This window comes from Pongo abelii, chromosome 7, assembly GCF_028885655.2.
Source record: "Pongo abelii isolate AG06213 chromosome 7, NHGRI_mPonAbe1-v2.0_pri, whole genome shotgun sequence".
NCBI lineage: Eukaryota > Metazoa > Chordata > Mammalia > Primates > Hominidae > Pongo > Pongo abelii.
Genome location: NC_071992.2, coordinates 101,922,168 through 101,936,667, shown reverse-complemented (window position 1 = coordinate 101,936,667; position 14,500 = coordinate 101,922,168). Strand labels below are relative to the sequence as shown.

At 39.8% G+C, this 14,500-nt stretch overlaps 1 protein-coding gene across 1 annotated transcript in view; it reads right to left on the bottom strand.

The window, feature by feature from the left end:
* Positions 1 to 2,187: 2,187 nt before the first annotated feature.
* The window catches only part of ATP6V0D2 (ATPase H+ transporting V0 subunit d2), a 54,304-nt gene continuing 41,991 nt past the window's right edge, over positions 2,188 to 14,500 (bottom strand). Inside the window, 5 exon segments of the mRNA NM_001132906.2 lie at positions 2,188 to 2,349; positions 3,621 to 3,695; positions 4,875 to 5,051; positions 12,115 to 12,192; positions 13,555 to 13,634. Of these exon segments, the coding sequence (NP_001126378.1) occupies positions 2,188 to 2,349; positions 3,621 to 3,695; positions 4,875 to 5,051; positions 12,115 to 12,192; positions 13,555 to 13,634 (572 nt within the window).

Genomic DNA, 14,500 nt, shown 5'->3' with positions numbered 1-14,500 from the left:
CTCCAACCCCCCACCCCCCCGTGAAGGACAGCATCCTGAGCAAGGCAGGGAAGATGCTTTCCAGACCAGGGGCCACACTTGGTCAGTGGCTGCTTTGGTTCCAGCTGATGGGTCTGCACTGGAGCCCTCCAGGGGGCACCTCAGATACTATCAGGACCCCGGTGTGGACTGGGCCTCCTGCATAGATGTGAGGCTAGGCACTTGGCTTTCTTCCTGGTTCTATGAGCCACTATTTTACTGTATGCTTAAAAGTTCCTCTCGGCTGGGCGTTGTGGCTGTAATCCTAGCACTTTGGGAAGTCAAGGTGGGACGATTGCCTGAGTTTCAGATCAGCCTGGGCAACATGTAGAGACACTGTCTCTACCTTAAAAAAGAAAAAAAATTAGCCAGTTGTGGTGGCACACACCTCTAGTTCCAGCTACTTGGGAGGCTGAGAGGCAGGAGGATCACTTGAGCCTGAGAGGTGGAGGCTCCAGTGAGCTGTGATCCCACCACTGCATTCCAGACTGGGAGATGGAGCAAGACCCTATTTCAACAACAACAAAAAAGTTCCTATCACTAAAATTACTAAAATATTTAACTAAAAAAGCTGGATTTTTGCAGAAAGTTTGATTTACTCCTTGGTCTATGCATCTAATTCTAGATATCAATATTTGTATACTCTCTGTAAATATTCTGCTTTGAAGAATTTTCAAATATATATGGGTTTATTTTTTAAAACATGGCAAATATAGATTTTACATTTAGGAATATCTTTTATGTTTAAAGGAAGGACTTGAGCAGTGCTTTGTTGCCTTTTTCTTCCTGGTAGCTCTATGCACCATTTCTACTGAGATTTTAATAGAGAATCCATACCTTGCAAACTGAACCTGCGATTTTTGAATGAGTAAACTACAATTAAGGAGGTCATTTTCTTCTCATGTAAAGAAGGAAGAAACCACAAGAAAGACAGATATACCTTTTATTTAAAGAAAGGTGTGAAAAGCAAATTTATTAACAAATTGAACACTGCTTGCATCTAGAAGATAGGGTTTGGAATTGTGTTGCTTTCTCAAGCTGATTAGATCAAAGTATATTAGAAAACAACAACAAAATAAGGGGCCAGGTGCAGTGACTGAACAAAGGGCCTGTAATCCCAGCACTTTGGGAGGCCGAGGAGGGTGGATCATGAGGTCAGGAGTTCAAGATCAGCCTGGCCAAGATGGTGAAACCCCGGCTCTACTAAAAATACAAAAAATTAGCTGGGTGTGGTGGTGGGTGCATGTAATCCCAGCTACTCGGGAGGCTGAGGCAGAGAGTTGCTTGAATACGGGAGGCAGAGGGTGCAGTGAGCCGAGATTGCGCCACTGCACTCCAGCCTGGGCAACAGAGCGAAACTCTGTCTCAAAAAAAAAAAAAAAAGGCAAAACAAAACAAAAAACACATTTTCCAACAATTGTGAACCATGTTGACTACATACAGCTTTGGATCTCTGTGAATCTAGGCAAGGAACAGACAGTTAAAATGTAAATGAAGCCCAGAACAGTGGCTCGTGCATGTAATCCCAACACTTTGGGAGGCCAAGGGGGATCGTGGATCCCTTGAGCCCAGGAATTCAACACCAGCCTGGATAATATGTTGAAACCCTGTCTCTACAAAAAATACAAAACTTAGCCTTGTGTGGGGGTGTGCACTTGTAGTCCCAGCTACTTTGGAGGCTGAGAGCTGGGAGGATCACTTGAGCCTGGGAAGTCGAGGCTGCAGTGAGCTGTGATCACACCGCTGCACTGTGGCCTAGGTGACAGAGTGAGACCCTGTCTAGAAAAAAATTTAAAAGAGAAAAAGTAAAGGAGTCATTCAGTATTTGGACGTGTAGAGAAGCATGGAAAAGCAAGAATAAAATACTTTTATTATTTTTAACATGATCAAACAAGAATAAGAAAAATACCATAAAGTTAATTAAAAGTAACCTGTAAGGCCCAGTGAAGAATGAGACAGACATGTGGAAACAAGATCTAATACCACTGAAAACAAGGAAATGCTTTGTTTCAGGGCTGGTTTACTGTGTTTCCATGGATTTGCAACTCATGAAGATATAGTGTGGCTTACTTTTGTGTAGTCTAGATAATATAACATAATTTCTTTTATTTTCTTCAATAACTTCCTTTTAACATTTATAATTTTCTTCATTTGAGAACCTCACTTGGGTTATAAAATTGGAATGTAACTGTTGATTTTAGTTCGATGCCTCTGTGAAATACATTCTGCTATCCACACAATATTTCTAATTTCCTGTTCCTTCAGCTTTACATATGCGTAAAACACACCGTAGTGGAACTGTCTGTTGAATGCCAGCACATTCATTTGTACCTGAGGAAACAAAAAAATAACACAGATCATCAACTTATTTGGAACATTATGGAATAATATTAAGCTACTGACTGGCTTGTACTTGTGCAGTGCTTATTTGTGTTTAAACAGGCAATCTCTAAATTGGGCCAAACAGAGGAGTATGGTGACAACTCAGAAAGTTCTAAAGGGCGAGTGTCACTCTGCAGATAAATGTAGACAATGGAAGTTATTAAAGTAAGTTTGTAGAATCACAAGAAAAGCTCCAAATTGAAATAGGAACACTTTCACACTGTTAGTGAGAGTGTAAATTAGTTCAACCATTGTGGAAGATAGTGTGGCAATTCTTCAAGGATCTAGAACCAGAAATAACATTTGACCCAGCGATCCCATTACTGGGTATATACCCAAAGGATTATAAATCATTCTACTATAAAGACACCTGCACACATATGTTTATTGCAGCACTGTTCCCAATAGCAAAGACTTGGAACCAACCCAAATGCCCATCAGTGATAGACTGGATAAAGAAAATGTGGCACATATATACCATGGAATACTATGCAGCCATAAAAAAGGATGAGTTTATGTCCTTTGCAGGGACATGGATAAAGCTGGAGACCATCATTCTCAGCAAACTGATACAGGAACAGAAAAAACAAACACCACATGTTCTCACTCATAACGGGGAGTTGAACAATGAGAACATATGAGCACAGGGAGGGGAACATCACACACTGGGGCCTGTCGGTGGGGGGCATAGGGGAGGGATAGCATTAGGAGAAATACCTAAAGTAGATGATGGGTCGAGGGGTGCAGCAAACCACCATGGCACATGTATACCTACATAACAAAACCTGCACATTCTGCACATGTATCTCAGAACTTAAAGTATAATACAATTTTTTTTTAAAAAAAGAAACATTATCTCATATGATTAACCAAAATTTTACACTAAAATTTGTAGCATTTGTAACAATGTTCTTAAGCAAATTCCATGAGGAATGGAATGTACTTCCATTACTTCTCGCAGTTTTTAAGTAAACTCTTTTAGAAGGGTAAAAAAAAAAAACAAAAAAAAGAAAAGCTCCGAACTTTAGCAGCACTGCTAGCACAAAGATTCCTAGGTCTGTGTGTAACTTTGTAGTAATAATACACCACTGACTATCAAGCTATGAATGTTCCTAATCAATTGGCATGATCAGTTGTAAAAAGAAAACCCAAAGTAAGAAAATATATAAAATCCACAGTAAGAGAAAAATAAGCTAATAGTATTTCCACTTATATCATACCTCACGCTCGTAAAACACGTCCTCCAATGTCTTTCCCCCACTGCCACCTACAGCTTCAAATAAAGGTTTGTATACCTTAAAAACAAAGACATTAATTTTAAAGACATTTTCATTTCTTATAAATGTATATAAATATATTTTTCCTAGCATTATAGAAATTGTGTACCTATTTTAAAAAAAAAATACCAGGAGGACTGAATTTTTTTTATAGGATTTTGGCCTCCCGAAGAAACAATAAAAAAATCCAAATAACAAGAGTGTGGATGAAATTCTAGCCTATTGGCTTGTTCAGGGCTACAAGGCAATTCAACTCTCAGTATACAGTGTTTGAGCTCATTTTCTCACTCAGGGTCTTAGGGCTAGCTAGGTACATTATAGAAGCTCAGTGAATGTTCATGATTTGATCAGTATGGGTTCATAGGTTCTTTGAGATGAAAATTGATAAAATTCATATGTAATTTCCAGTGTGGAAGGGGTGGAATTTGGGAGAAATTCAAATTTTAATATTGTGCTAAAGAGTCTCATGCAATTACATATGAGATGTCACAAGGTTTACGCATTTGCTGACTTTCATCTTTCCTGGAGTGCTTCAGAAATCCACAGGAAAAGATGAGTGTCATTCTAGCCCTGGAAAAGTTACCTGGAGGTTATGTAACTGTGTGCAAGTCAGAGGGAATGGAAGCTGAGCCGAGGTGTACAACCTTAAGCTGAGGAGCTTCAGGCGCTCCAAGAGCAACTGGATGCTGGAGTGGGGGAAGGACACAAGCAGCTATGTTTCCTCTCCTGATTTCTGGCCACTCAGCAAGGTGAGTGGAAAAACTAATACATCCATATTCTTCCTTGCAGTCCGCCTAGACGTTCTGTGCCTAACCTTGTTTCCCTAGTGGGTACCTGAAAGGGCTGCTGGGTCAGACTGTTTTACATAACGTTGATATGAGCTCACATTTCCAGAACACTGAACCAGTCTCCTGGGGGAACTTGCTTTATCAAACACTTCAAAAGGAGTGCTCAGATGACCATTCCTTGGGGATTTAAACAAGTACTTGCTTGGCAGGAACTTTAAAAATTAGCAGCTTGGGCTAGAAACTTAACGTGTTTCTTAGGGAGAGATTGCTTCAGCAAGAAACACTGCTTGCTACCTTACAAATATTATTACTTCTTTTGAGTATAAGTGGAAATTTGATGTGTGAGCTTCTAAAGCACATGGAAATGAATGAACACAAGGGACTTAGGGAAGCCAGTGTCATCACATACTCCGTAATGATCCGCTACGTTCTTCATCTGATCAAAGTCTTCTGCTTGAGCCAACAGCCGCAACCCCTCAGGATAGAGTTTGCCGAAGGTTGGATAGAGGGTCTCTCGGTCTTCTTTGCTCAGTTCAGTACCAAAGGAGTTAAGAGTGATGATAAAAGCACGTCTGTCGGCCTCAAACTGAATTTGCAAGACAAAACCAGTAAAATCTAATAAACTGCTAAATGCTATAAACAGACTCTTAAGTACATACATTCATTTCTGAAATGATTCGCTTTCCTTTCTGGATCTATGTCTAATTATACTCCAGACCTGTGATATTAGTGTTCCCTTAGTCTTTTCTTGTAATGGAGTAACTCTGCTTGCCAGAGAAGGATCACACAGCAGCAACGATGACCTATGACTCCTGAAACCCCAGTAAGCTTTATTTCCCGGGCACCCTGCGATGAATTCCTCATGAGTCTCTGTCACATTAGGCCACTAGTGTCACAAGTGTCTCTTCTATAAAGAGGAGAATAATACCTATTTCTTAGGGTTCATTCAGGGGCAGAACCAGGTAACATAAGTGGAAGTGCTTAGCGTGATGTTTGGAACAAAAAGTGCATGCCATACATGTTAACATCCCTTCCTAGTTCTCAGTGTCACCATAACTTTTTACGTAGTGAAATGTTGTGCTACCTACCATTTGTTTACACTTTCATGGCTTTGGTTTTCTTTGTTAGTGTCCTAGGTGAGGTATCAATAAATCTAAGACTGTAGCTAAGAACTATGTGGGTTGGGGCAAGTCATCTTTCTCGCAAGAAGTTTTCTTCTTTGTAAGATGCTGGAGTGTGGCTACATGATCTTCAAGGTAGGTCAACACATACTCACGGCCTGTCTTCTCTGTGCTGAACACCACTAGGCACCTGGGCTCACATCCCTTCATCATTCCTGTTTCATCTGACCACTGAAGTCTTTCTTGAAATTTCGTTTCTATTCCTTTGAACTCCATGTTTCTACCGTCTCTTGGTTCTCCTCCTACCGACTCTGGCCATTCCATCTCAGTCTCTCCTTTAGGGGCTCATCTGCCTATTGCGGGGGCTTGTCATGGTTTCCTTGGGCTACACAGCTCTTCTCTAGGTACTCCAAATGCCCAGTACTTACCACTTCATTTTGAAATCTGTGCCTGCATTTCTCCCCACTACACTGTAAAATCGTTGAAGAACCATGTCTTTCTTGTTCATTGTTCTTTTTTTTTTTTTTCCTTTGGGGATTGGGTCTCACTCTGTTATCCAGGCTGGAGTGCAGTGGTGGGGTCAGGACTCACTGCAGCCTCAACCTCCCACCTCAGCCTCCCAAGTGGCAGGGACTACAGGCACGTGACACCATGCCCGGGTAATTTTTCTTGTAGAGATGGGATTTCGCCATAATGCCCAGGCTGGTCTTGAACTCCTAGGCTCAAGAAAGCCTCTGTCCTGGGCCTTCTAAGGATTAGGATTACAGGCATGAGCCACCACACCCAGCCTTTTGTTCATTTTTGAATAGCCAGTGACTGACACATAAGAAAGTCTTAAGTACTTACTGAATCCAACAGAGTGGTGTGTGATCCTACTACTTTGAAATTCTCCAACATTCTCCATAATGTTGCTATTCAAAGCAATATTTTATGGCTCAGTAGCCTTGACATCACCTGGAAACTCATTAGAAGTGCAGAGTCTCAGGCCACAGTCCAGCCCTACTCAACCAGAATCTGCATTTTCATAGGATTCCCAGGCTATCTGTATGCATTTGAAAGCTGAAAAGAATTGCTGTATACTATCTTCTAATCAGCTTTTGACTGGTTAACCAATAACAAAACCCAACTTGCAACAGATTTCACTGGAAATCTTATGTAAGAACAGGTGTTTTCTATCAGGAGAGTGAGAGTTAGTTCCACCTGATCCTTTTGATTGCTCTCATGGAGATTATGATTGCTCTCATGGAGATTATGGGTGAGCTGAAAAGTAGGGAGTGGCTTTATTTGGAAGCAAGGGCAGCTGTCTCTGGCTACTGAATATAACCAGTCCTGTCAGTAATTTTAGACCTTCTAGGGATAAGAGAAGAAATGCAAGAAGATTTCACGGCAATAAGAAAACTTAAAACAAAAATTAGGGCAGCTAGAGCAACAATGGAGGTAATTGTCACAGATGTTCTTTAATGTGCTCTCTGATTCTAAAATGTTATGATCTTAGGAAGAGAATTAGGGCAACGTAGGCAGCATTGCAGACATGCAAACAGCACAGTCCAGGCCAGAAGAGGGAGCTGCAGGAGATAAAGCAGGATGATTTGGAGGAATTGTCATGGCTCAATCATTGGGAAAGCAATTGGAGAAGTGGGAAGGACAGCTGGCTAGGGAGAGAATATGAATATAAGAAGAAAGGGCTTTGGCTGATACAGTAGGTTATGTGAGCCCTCCATCTTCTCGCTACCTCCTTGTCCTTGTTACCACTTCTTCCCTTAGCCTACTGTGCATGTGCTGTGTTCCATAACTCTGAATGCTGAAATCCTCCCTGTGTTCGCACCCCATCAAATGTCATCTTTTTCATAACAAGCCCTTCCCTTTCTTCTCTAATTGGATATGATTCCCTTTGAACCCTGATTACATTCCATTTTCCTTTTATCATAACTGACTATATATCTACCTTACTCTTCTAGTCTAGAGGCTCTTTTGGGTAAGTGTGTGTATTATCCTATGAGTGAAAACACCCATCGTTTTAGAATTGGAAAAGGATTGTTCTTTGACCATCCCTAAGCAGAGTTTGACACGCATTTGATTAGAGGAGACTGAATGGGCTGGTGTTAGTGTGACTCAGTTCCTGTTTCTTGCAGAGAGTTGGCATGCTGTGTAGTATGGTGTATGTTGGCAGTCCCGTGCCTTTCCTTTTACTCTTCCCTATAAAAACTTACTCATGTTAAAACTAGACCTTACTTTTTTGTTATTTCAAGAGATAGCAATGTACTGTTTACTTGCTCAAAATCACTATCAATTGCACATTGTAAACTCAGACCGATGGGGTCACACATTCTCTCCAGTTCCTCATGGGAAGAAGGGTGCACCTGGCGGGAGGCAGTGGGCGGAGGTGTCAGTGGCAATGGAAAAGAGTGAAGTGAACTGGAATGGAGCCCAGCCTTATCAGCACATGCACTGACCAGTAGAGATCAAACAAACATATTTTTTGCTTGTTTTTCACTGCCCTATTAACCATAAGATTGAACAGTAGGAGTAAAAGGCAAATATTATACTACAGTGCGTTTGTCTTGAACATAAGTTAATTTATTTCTTTTTTCATATGAAGTTATAATCTTGTAATTAGGTCAAATTTTCACATGTAAGCTGAGGTTAATGGTCTCTTCTACCATATTAAGTCTTTTGAAGTCTCTGGCCAAATGAGAGTAATTGAGAATATACATGGAACTTATAAACAGTAAGTGCTTTATAGTTACAAAAATAAAAGGGAGGTAATTACATGATCGAAAGTATTTATGTAAAGCTGACAAACACCCTTTGATCATATAATTATAAATGTTATAACTTCATGCCCTGTGTAGCTGATATTTCTATATAAATAAAAATTGTTCAATGGATTTTTATTTTTATTTTTTAGAGAGAGGATCTCACTCTGTCACCCAGCCTGGAGTGAGGTGGCTTATGGCTCACTGTAACCTGGAACTTCTGGGCTGAGGCGATCTTCCCACCTCAGCCTCCTGAGTAGCCAGGACTATAGGTGTGTTCCACCATGCCCGGTTAATTTCTGTATTTTTTGTAGAGGCAGGATTTTGCTATGTTTCCCAGGCTGGTCTCAAACTCCTGGCTTCAAGCGATTCTTCTGCATAGGTCTCCCAAAGTGCTGGGATTACAGGCATAAACTACCATGCCTAGCTGGATTTTTTTTTAATGCTGTTTGAAACAAACAAACAAACCAACACTAATCTAATCTGATACCATGAAGATTGGAAAAGTATAATGAAAACACTGGGCATATCGTAGTTTGATCACATCATTCCAGTGATAAGCATTTTCCTGATACTATCCTTTTTACATTATCGAGGATTACAAAGCCACAATTCTCACCTGTTTCTTACCTATTCAAAGACATAATTCTTACCTTACCTATTTACCAATTTTTATAGTACACAGTATGATCTTGCTTATGAATTAGCACTTACATTTATATAAAAGAATTGTGAATGGTGAATTTAATGCAGAGGCACTATGGCAGAGTGGATAAGCACATAAGTACCGGAGCCAACTGCCTGCATTCCAATCCTGACTTACTACCTGTGAGACATCAGGTAAGTTATTAGCCTTCTCTGTGCCTCAGTTGCTCCTCCTGAAAAATAGATACTAGACCACCTATTCTGTGTGGTTTTGAAGTCTAAGTGAATTCATGTATATAAAGCACTCAAGATAGCATCTAGCACGTAGTAAGTGTTAGCTATTAATAGTGCTATTGTATACCTTTGATAAGGTTATGAGTCTTGATATGACTTTTATTTCACATATTTCATGGGTATAAAGTACACAAACCATTTCTAAACCACAAGAATTATGCTGAGTAGAAATTCTACTTTTGAGCCATAGATAATATGGATTCTTATAGTGTGGCTAGTAGTTGAATTTATGAAAAGAAAGGAGAGGGTTTCATAGGGTCACTAGTTAATCATGTTGCATGATTAGCATGACTGAGAGAGACTATTTTTCATTCTGCCATTTACTATGCCTCAAAATGTTATTTATTTATTTGATATCCACTTTCTGTATAATATAGATAAGGACAAAAATATTTTTGGAGGTCTTTAATGATAAGATTTTCACTTCACAACTATTTAGGCTTTATTTTAAGAATTTCAGGCTTGGACAACATAGAGAGACCTCGTCTTTTCTTTTCTTTTCCTTCCTTCCTTCTTTCCTTCCTTCCTTCCTTCCTTCCTTCCCTCCTTCTTTCTTTCTTTCTTTCTTTCTTTCTTTCTTTCTTTCTTTCTTTCTTTCTTTCTTTCTCTTTCTTTCTTTCTTTCTTATGGAGTCTCACTCTGTTGCCCAGCTGGAGAGCAGTGGCACGATCTCGGCTCACTGCAACCTCCGCCTCCCAGGTTCAACCTTCACGCCTCCTGTGCCTCAGCCTCGCAAGAAGCTGGGATTACAGACGTGCGCCACCACATCCAGCTAATTTTTTTTTTTTTTGTATTGTTAGTAGAGACAGGGTTTCACCATGTTGGCCAGGCTGGTCTCGAACTCCCAACCTCAGGTGCTCACCCACCTTGGCTTCCCAAAGTGCTGGGATTATAGGTGTGAGCCACCACGCCCAGCCAAGACCTGGTCTTTTCAAACTTTTCAAAAAAATAAAAAACTTAGCTGGGCATGGTGGCATGTGCATGTGGTTCCAGCTCCTCAGGAGGCTGAGGTGGGAGGATCATTTGAGCCCAAGAGGTTGAGGCTGCAGTGAGCCATGATCATGCCACTGCACTCCTCCAGTTTGGGCAACAGAGTGAGACCCTGTCTCAAAAATCAAAACAAACAAACAAAATCTCCATAAGGAATAGCAAAATATCTTCAACTATAAAACTTTTTTGTTTCTTTTTTCTATATCACAAGTCATCAAGCAAGTAAAATTTTAATGATTAGATATTTTGAGGGGAGCTAGTTTTATCATATGCGGTTTCAGAGCATTAGGTTGAAATATTTGCAAATGAAGTTAATTTTTTTCTTTTTACCTAAAGGGTAATGCTTATTAGGCTTTTCTTGAAATCAGAATTCCACCCACCAGTGAAGTCACTGTACCAGATAATGTAATGATGAAAAATATTCTTTAGATAAAATTTAATTTCACAGGGCAAAGTAAGGGCTTCTAAAAGCCCAAAGTGATATTTTTTCTTTTTAAGTGAATTAGGAAATTATTTACTAGCAAGAGGAATGGATGTAAAATACTCGGTGCAAATTATGTGCAGGATGCCCCACAAATCCTTCTGATCTCTGCACTGAATCTCCCATGCATTTGCAGGTCAACATTCTTATGCAAGAGGACTCCTAAGCATAGATGAAATCTGTGGTCCTTAAGAGGAATTAAGTTATAACATCAACTAGAGAGGTAGATACCAATGGTTGTGTTTGACACATAATTAAATGAGCTTACCAACTGTGAATCACGTAACCAACGAGTCTTCCTGCCAAAAGCTGGAACGCTCATGAGTTGCTTGGGGAAGCCTTTATTTTAGGATTTGTAAGGTACAATGTCCCTGTGGATGAAGCTATAGTGGACTTTTGATGCCAAGTTGTGGTTCTCAGCTGCCCAATGTTCCCTCACCAGAGGGAATTTGGGTGATAATGGAGTGTCTATAGTCCATCCATTGCTCATAGTGTCAGAGGTATTTGAACCAGAGCAACTCCATCTTGAATAGGGGCTGGGTAAAATAAGGCTGAGACCTACTGGGCTGCATTCCTAGATGGTTAGGCATTCTAAGTCACAGGATGAGATAGGAGGTCAGCACAAGATACAGGTCTTAAACACTTTGCTGATAAAACAGGTTGTGGTAAAGAAGCTGGCTAAACCCCACCAAAACCAAGATGGCACTGAGAGTTACCATGGTCGTCCTCACTGCTACACTCCCACCAGCACCATGACAGTTTACAAATGCCATGGTAATGTCAGGAAGTTACCCTATGTGGTCTAAAAAGGGGAGACATGAATAATCCACCCCTTGTTCAGCATATAATCAAGAAATAACCATAAAAATAGGTAACCAGCAGCCCTTGGGGCTGTTCTGCCTATGGAGTAGCCATGCTTTTACTCCTTTACTTTCTTAATAAACTTGCTTTCACGTTACTGTATGGACCCAAATTCTTTCTTCCTGAGATCCAAGAACCCTCTCTTGGGGTCTGGATTGGGACCCTTTTCCAGTAACAACAGTATACTAATTTTTTTATTGTTTACAATCTATTTTTTACATACTACATTAAAATGAATCATAACCAAATCTGTGTAAACATTATTATTTTCTAATTCCAAGCTAACTTTTCCATGTAGAAAATTTCCATATTCCAACTTAAGAGCTGGAAAATACAACTCTTAACCAAATATATCAAATCATATGTATAATAAAATATACTGCTCGTCTTACTTCTAGATTTAAAAAAAAGTCAAAGATAATGAAATATAAGTAAGGTTAAAACAATAAAAATATATAAGCACCTTATTTGGCATAACAAAATTCAAGGACTCTTTCTTACCTCAAGAATGGGACACATAACTTCTGCTGTGACATCACCATGATTCTTACAGAATTTATAGAATGCCTCAAGGTAAGACTTAAAAAGAAAAAAGATCATAAAGTGATATAATGAATGTATATTCCTTTTGAAAATGTCTAGATCAGCTTTTCATGGTTTATTAAATGCTTTAATGGAAACTGAATTACATCTCCCATAGGGAGATATTTTATAATAAATTTGGTAGAAGTTTTCACATTGCAGCATGTTGCACAGTCTAAAAAAGAACTCCAGAAAAGGACAAAACTGCATTTATCATAACTTATAATTACTTAACAAGCACTTTTTTTGCATGGTTTTGGATTATTTCATATGGTTAATTCTTGCTATTTTAACAAGAGTGCCAAGTTCTTTTCTGAGATCAGTGAATAATTTTAGATTCAGCCCTATGCTGACATTTAGTCTCTTGTAGAGGCACATTTGGGATGGCTTTGAGCATGGAGCTATATGGGAAAGGCTGTAGGGTCAGACTGTCTGAGTTTGGATCCCAGCTCTAATACGTTTTAGCTAACTGACTTCTTCCAAAGAAACCTTGGCTCTCCAAGCCTCAGTTTTCTCCTCTGAGGAATGGAGATAGCATAAACATCATATTTTTGCCAAGTGGATTAGTGAGTTAAGGCCTATAAATTACTTAGAATGGTGCCTTCTGTTAGTTATATCTCAAGGACGCCTCCTCTAGGCCCATAAGTCAGTTTACCAAAAGGAACACTGCCTGCAATACAACGCTTTTGAAAGGACCACATGTTTGAACACAGCATGCCATATATATGGCATGGCCGTATTATTCAGTTACTGTGTGTGAGTGTCCAAAGAGGCTATGGTTATTTGACTAAAAATGGACAGATTTTGCTCAGCCTAAAGTATATACAGCTACTCAAATGGTGGCAGCACAGCCCGGACAGACAGTCAGATTATGCAAAGTGGTACCTATGATGCAGTGTACACAAATTGTCCATTCTGGTATGCTGCACACTGTAGATTAAAATTGTGTGATTAGCTATGAGATTCAGGGATACTAACAGGATTGAGGACAGAGATGAACATTACATAACAGAAGGTTTATGTATGCTGGTTGCTTTAAATTGATTGATATTGTTCATCCCACTTATTCACCTTTTATGTTCATCCAAACACCTTTTATGTTCCAGGTACCACGCAAGGAGCTAGGAATATGGAAGAATAGGGCATGTTATTTCCTTTCAAATATCTTGCTGGCTAGGGGAAGCTGACATGCATGCATTTAACTAGAGGACAGGCCAGAACTATAAAAGCTATATTCCAAATATGCACAGTTTCATAACTGCAGAAGTTGGTTAATGAGTAAAGTAAGTTTTAATAGAGAACTCTAGTCACAATATATTGTGTAATCAAGAAAAACACAATATTTGGGAAAACCATTACCTTGTATAGTTTATTGCGTAGCAATTCAATATTCAGTTCATTTAGAGCATTTTCAGACATGCAGTCCTGAAAGAATGGAGCTGAAAGCAGAAATTGCCATGCCAAAAAATGAATCTTAAAGAAGATTATAAACTGTAGAAAATGTATCCTGAACACACCACCCTCTGCTCACTCCTGACAAGAACACTGCAGAGTTGCAATCCATACACTCCACTAAATAGGGCTAATAGTAATGAGGATGAAAGCAGTTATTACTTTTTGAGCATTTATCATGTGTAAGCCCTAAACTAGGGGTCCCTAACCCCCAGGCCACAGACCAACACCAGTCCGTGGCCTGTTAGGAACTGAGCCACACAGCTGAGGCGAACAGTGGGCCAGAGAGTGGCTTCAACTGTAATTACAACCGCTCCCCACTGCTTGCATTAACACCTGAGCTCCCCCTCCTGTCAGATCAACAGCAGCATTAGATTCTCATAGGAGAGCAAACCCTATTGTGAACTGTGCATCTGAGGGATCTAGGTTGCATGCTACTTATGAGAGTCTAATGCCTGATGATCTGTCACTGTCTCCCATCACCCACAGATTGGACTGTCTAGTTGCAGGAAAAGAAGCTCAGGGCTCCCACTGGTTTTACATTATGGTGAGTTGTATCATTATTTCATCATATATTACAGTGTAATAATTATAGAAATAATGTGCTCAATAAATGTAATGTGTTTGAATCATCCTGAAACCATCCCCTCTCTCCCATCGTGGAAAAGTTGTCTTCCATGAAACCAGTCCCTGTTGCCCTAAAGGTTGGGGACTGCTGCCCGAAACCTCACTCACTACACTGCACACTGAATATACTTTCATTTAATCTTCACAACACCTTGGAGCTATTCACTTAAGGCTTTTTTTTGAAGTCCCCCCTCCTTCACTATCTAATAATAATATTTATTATTTG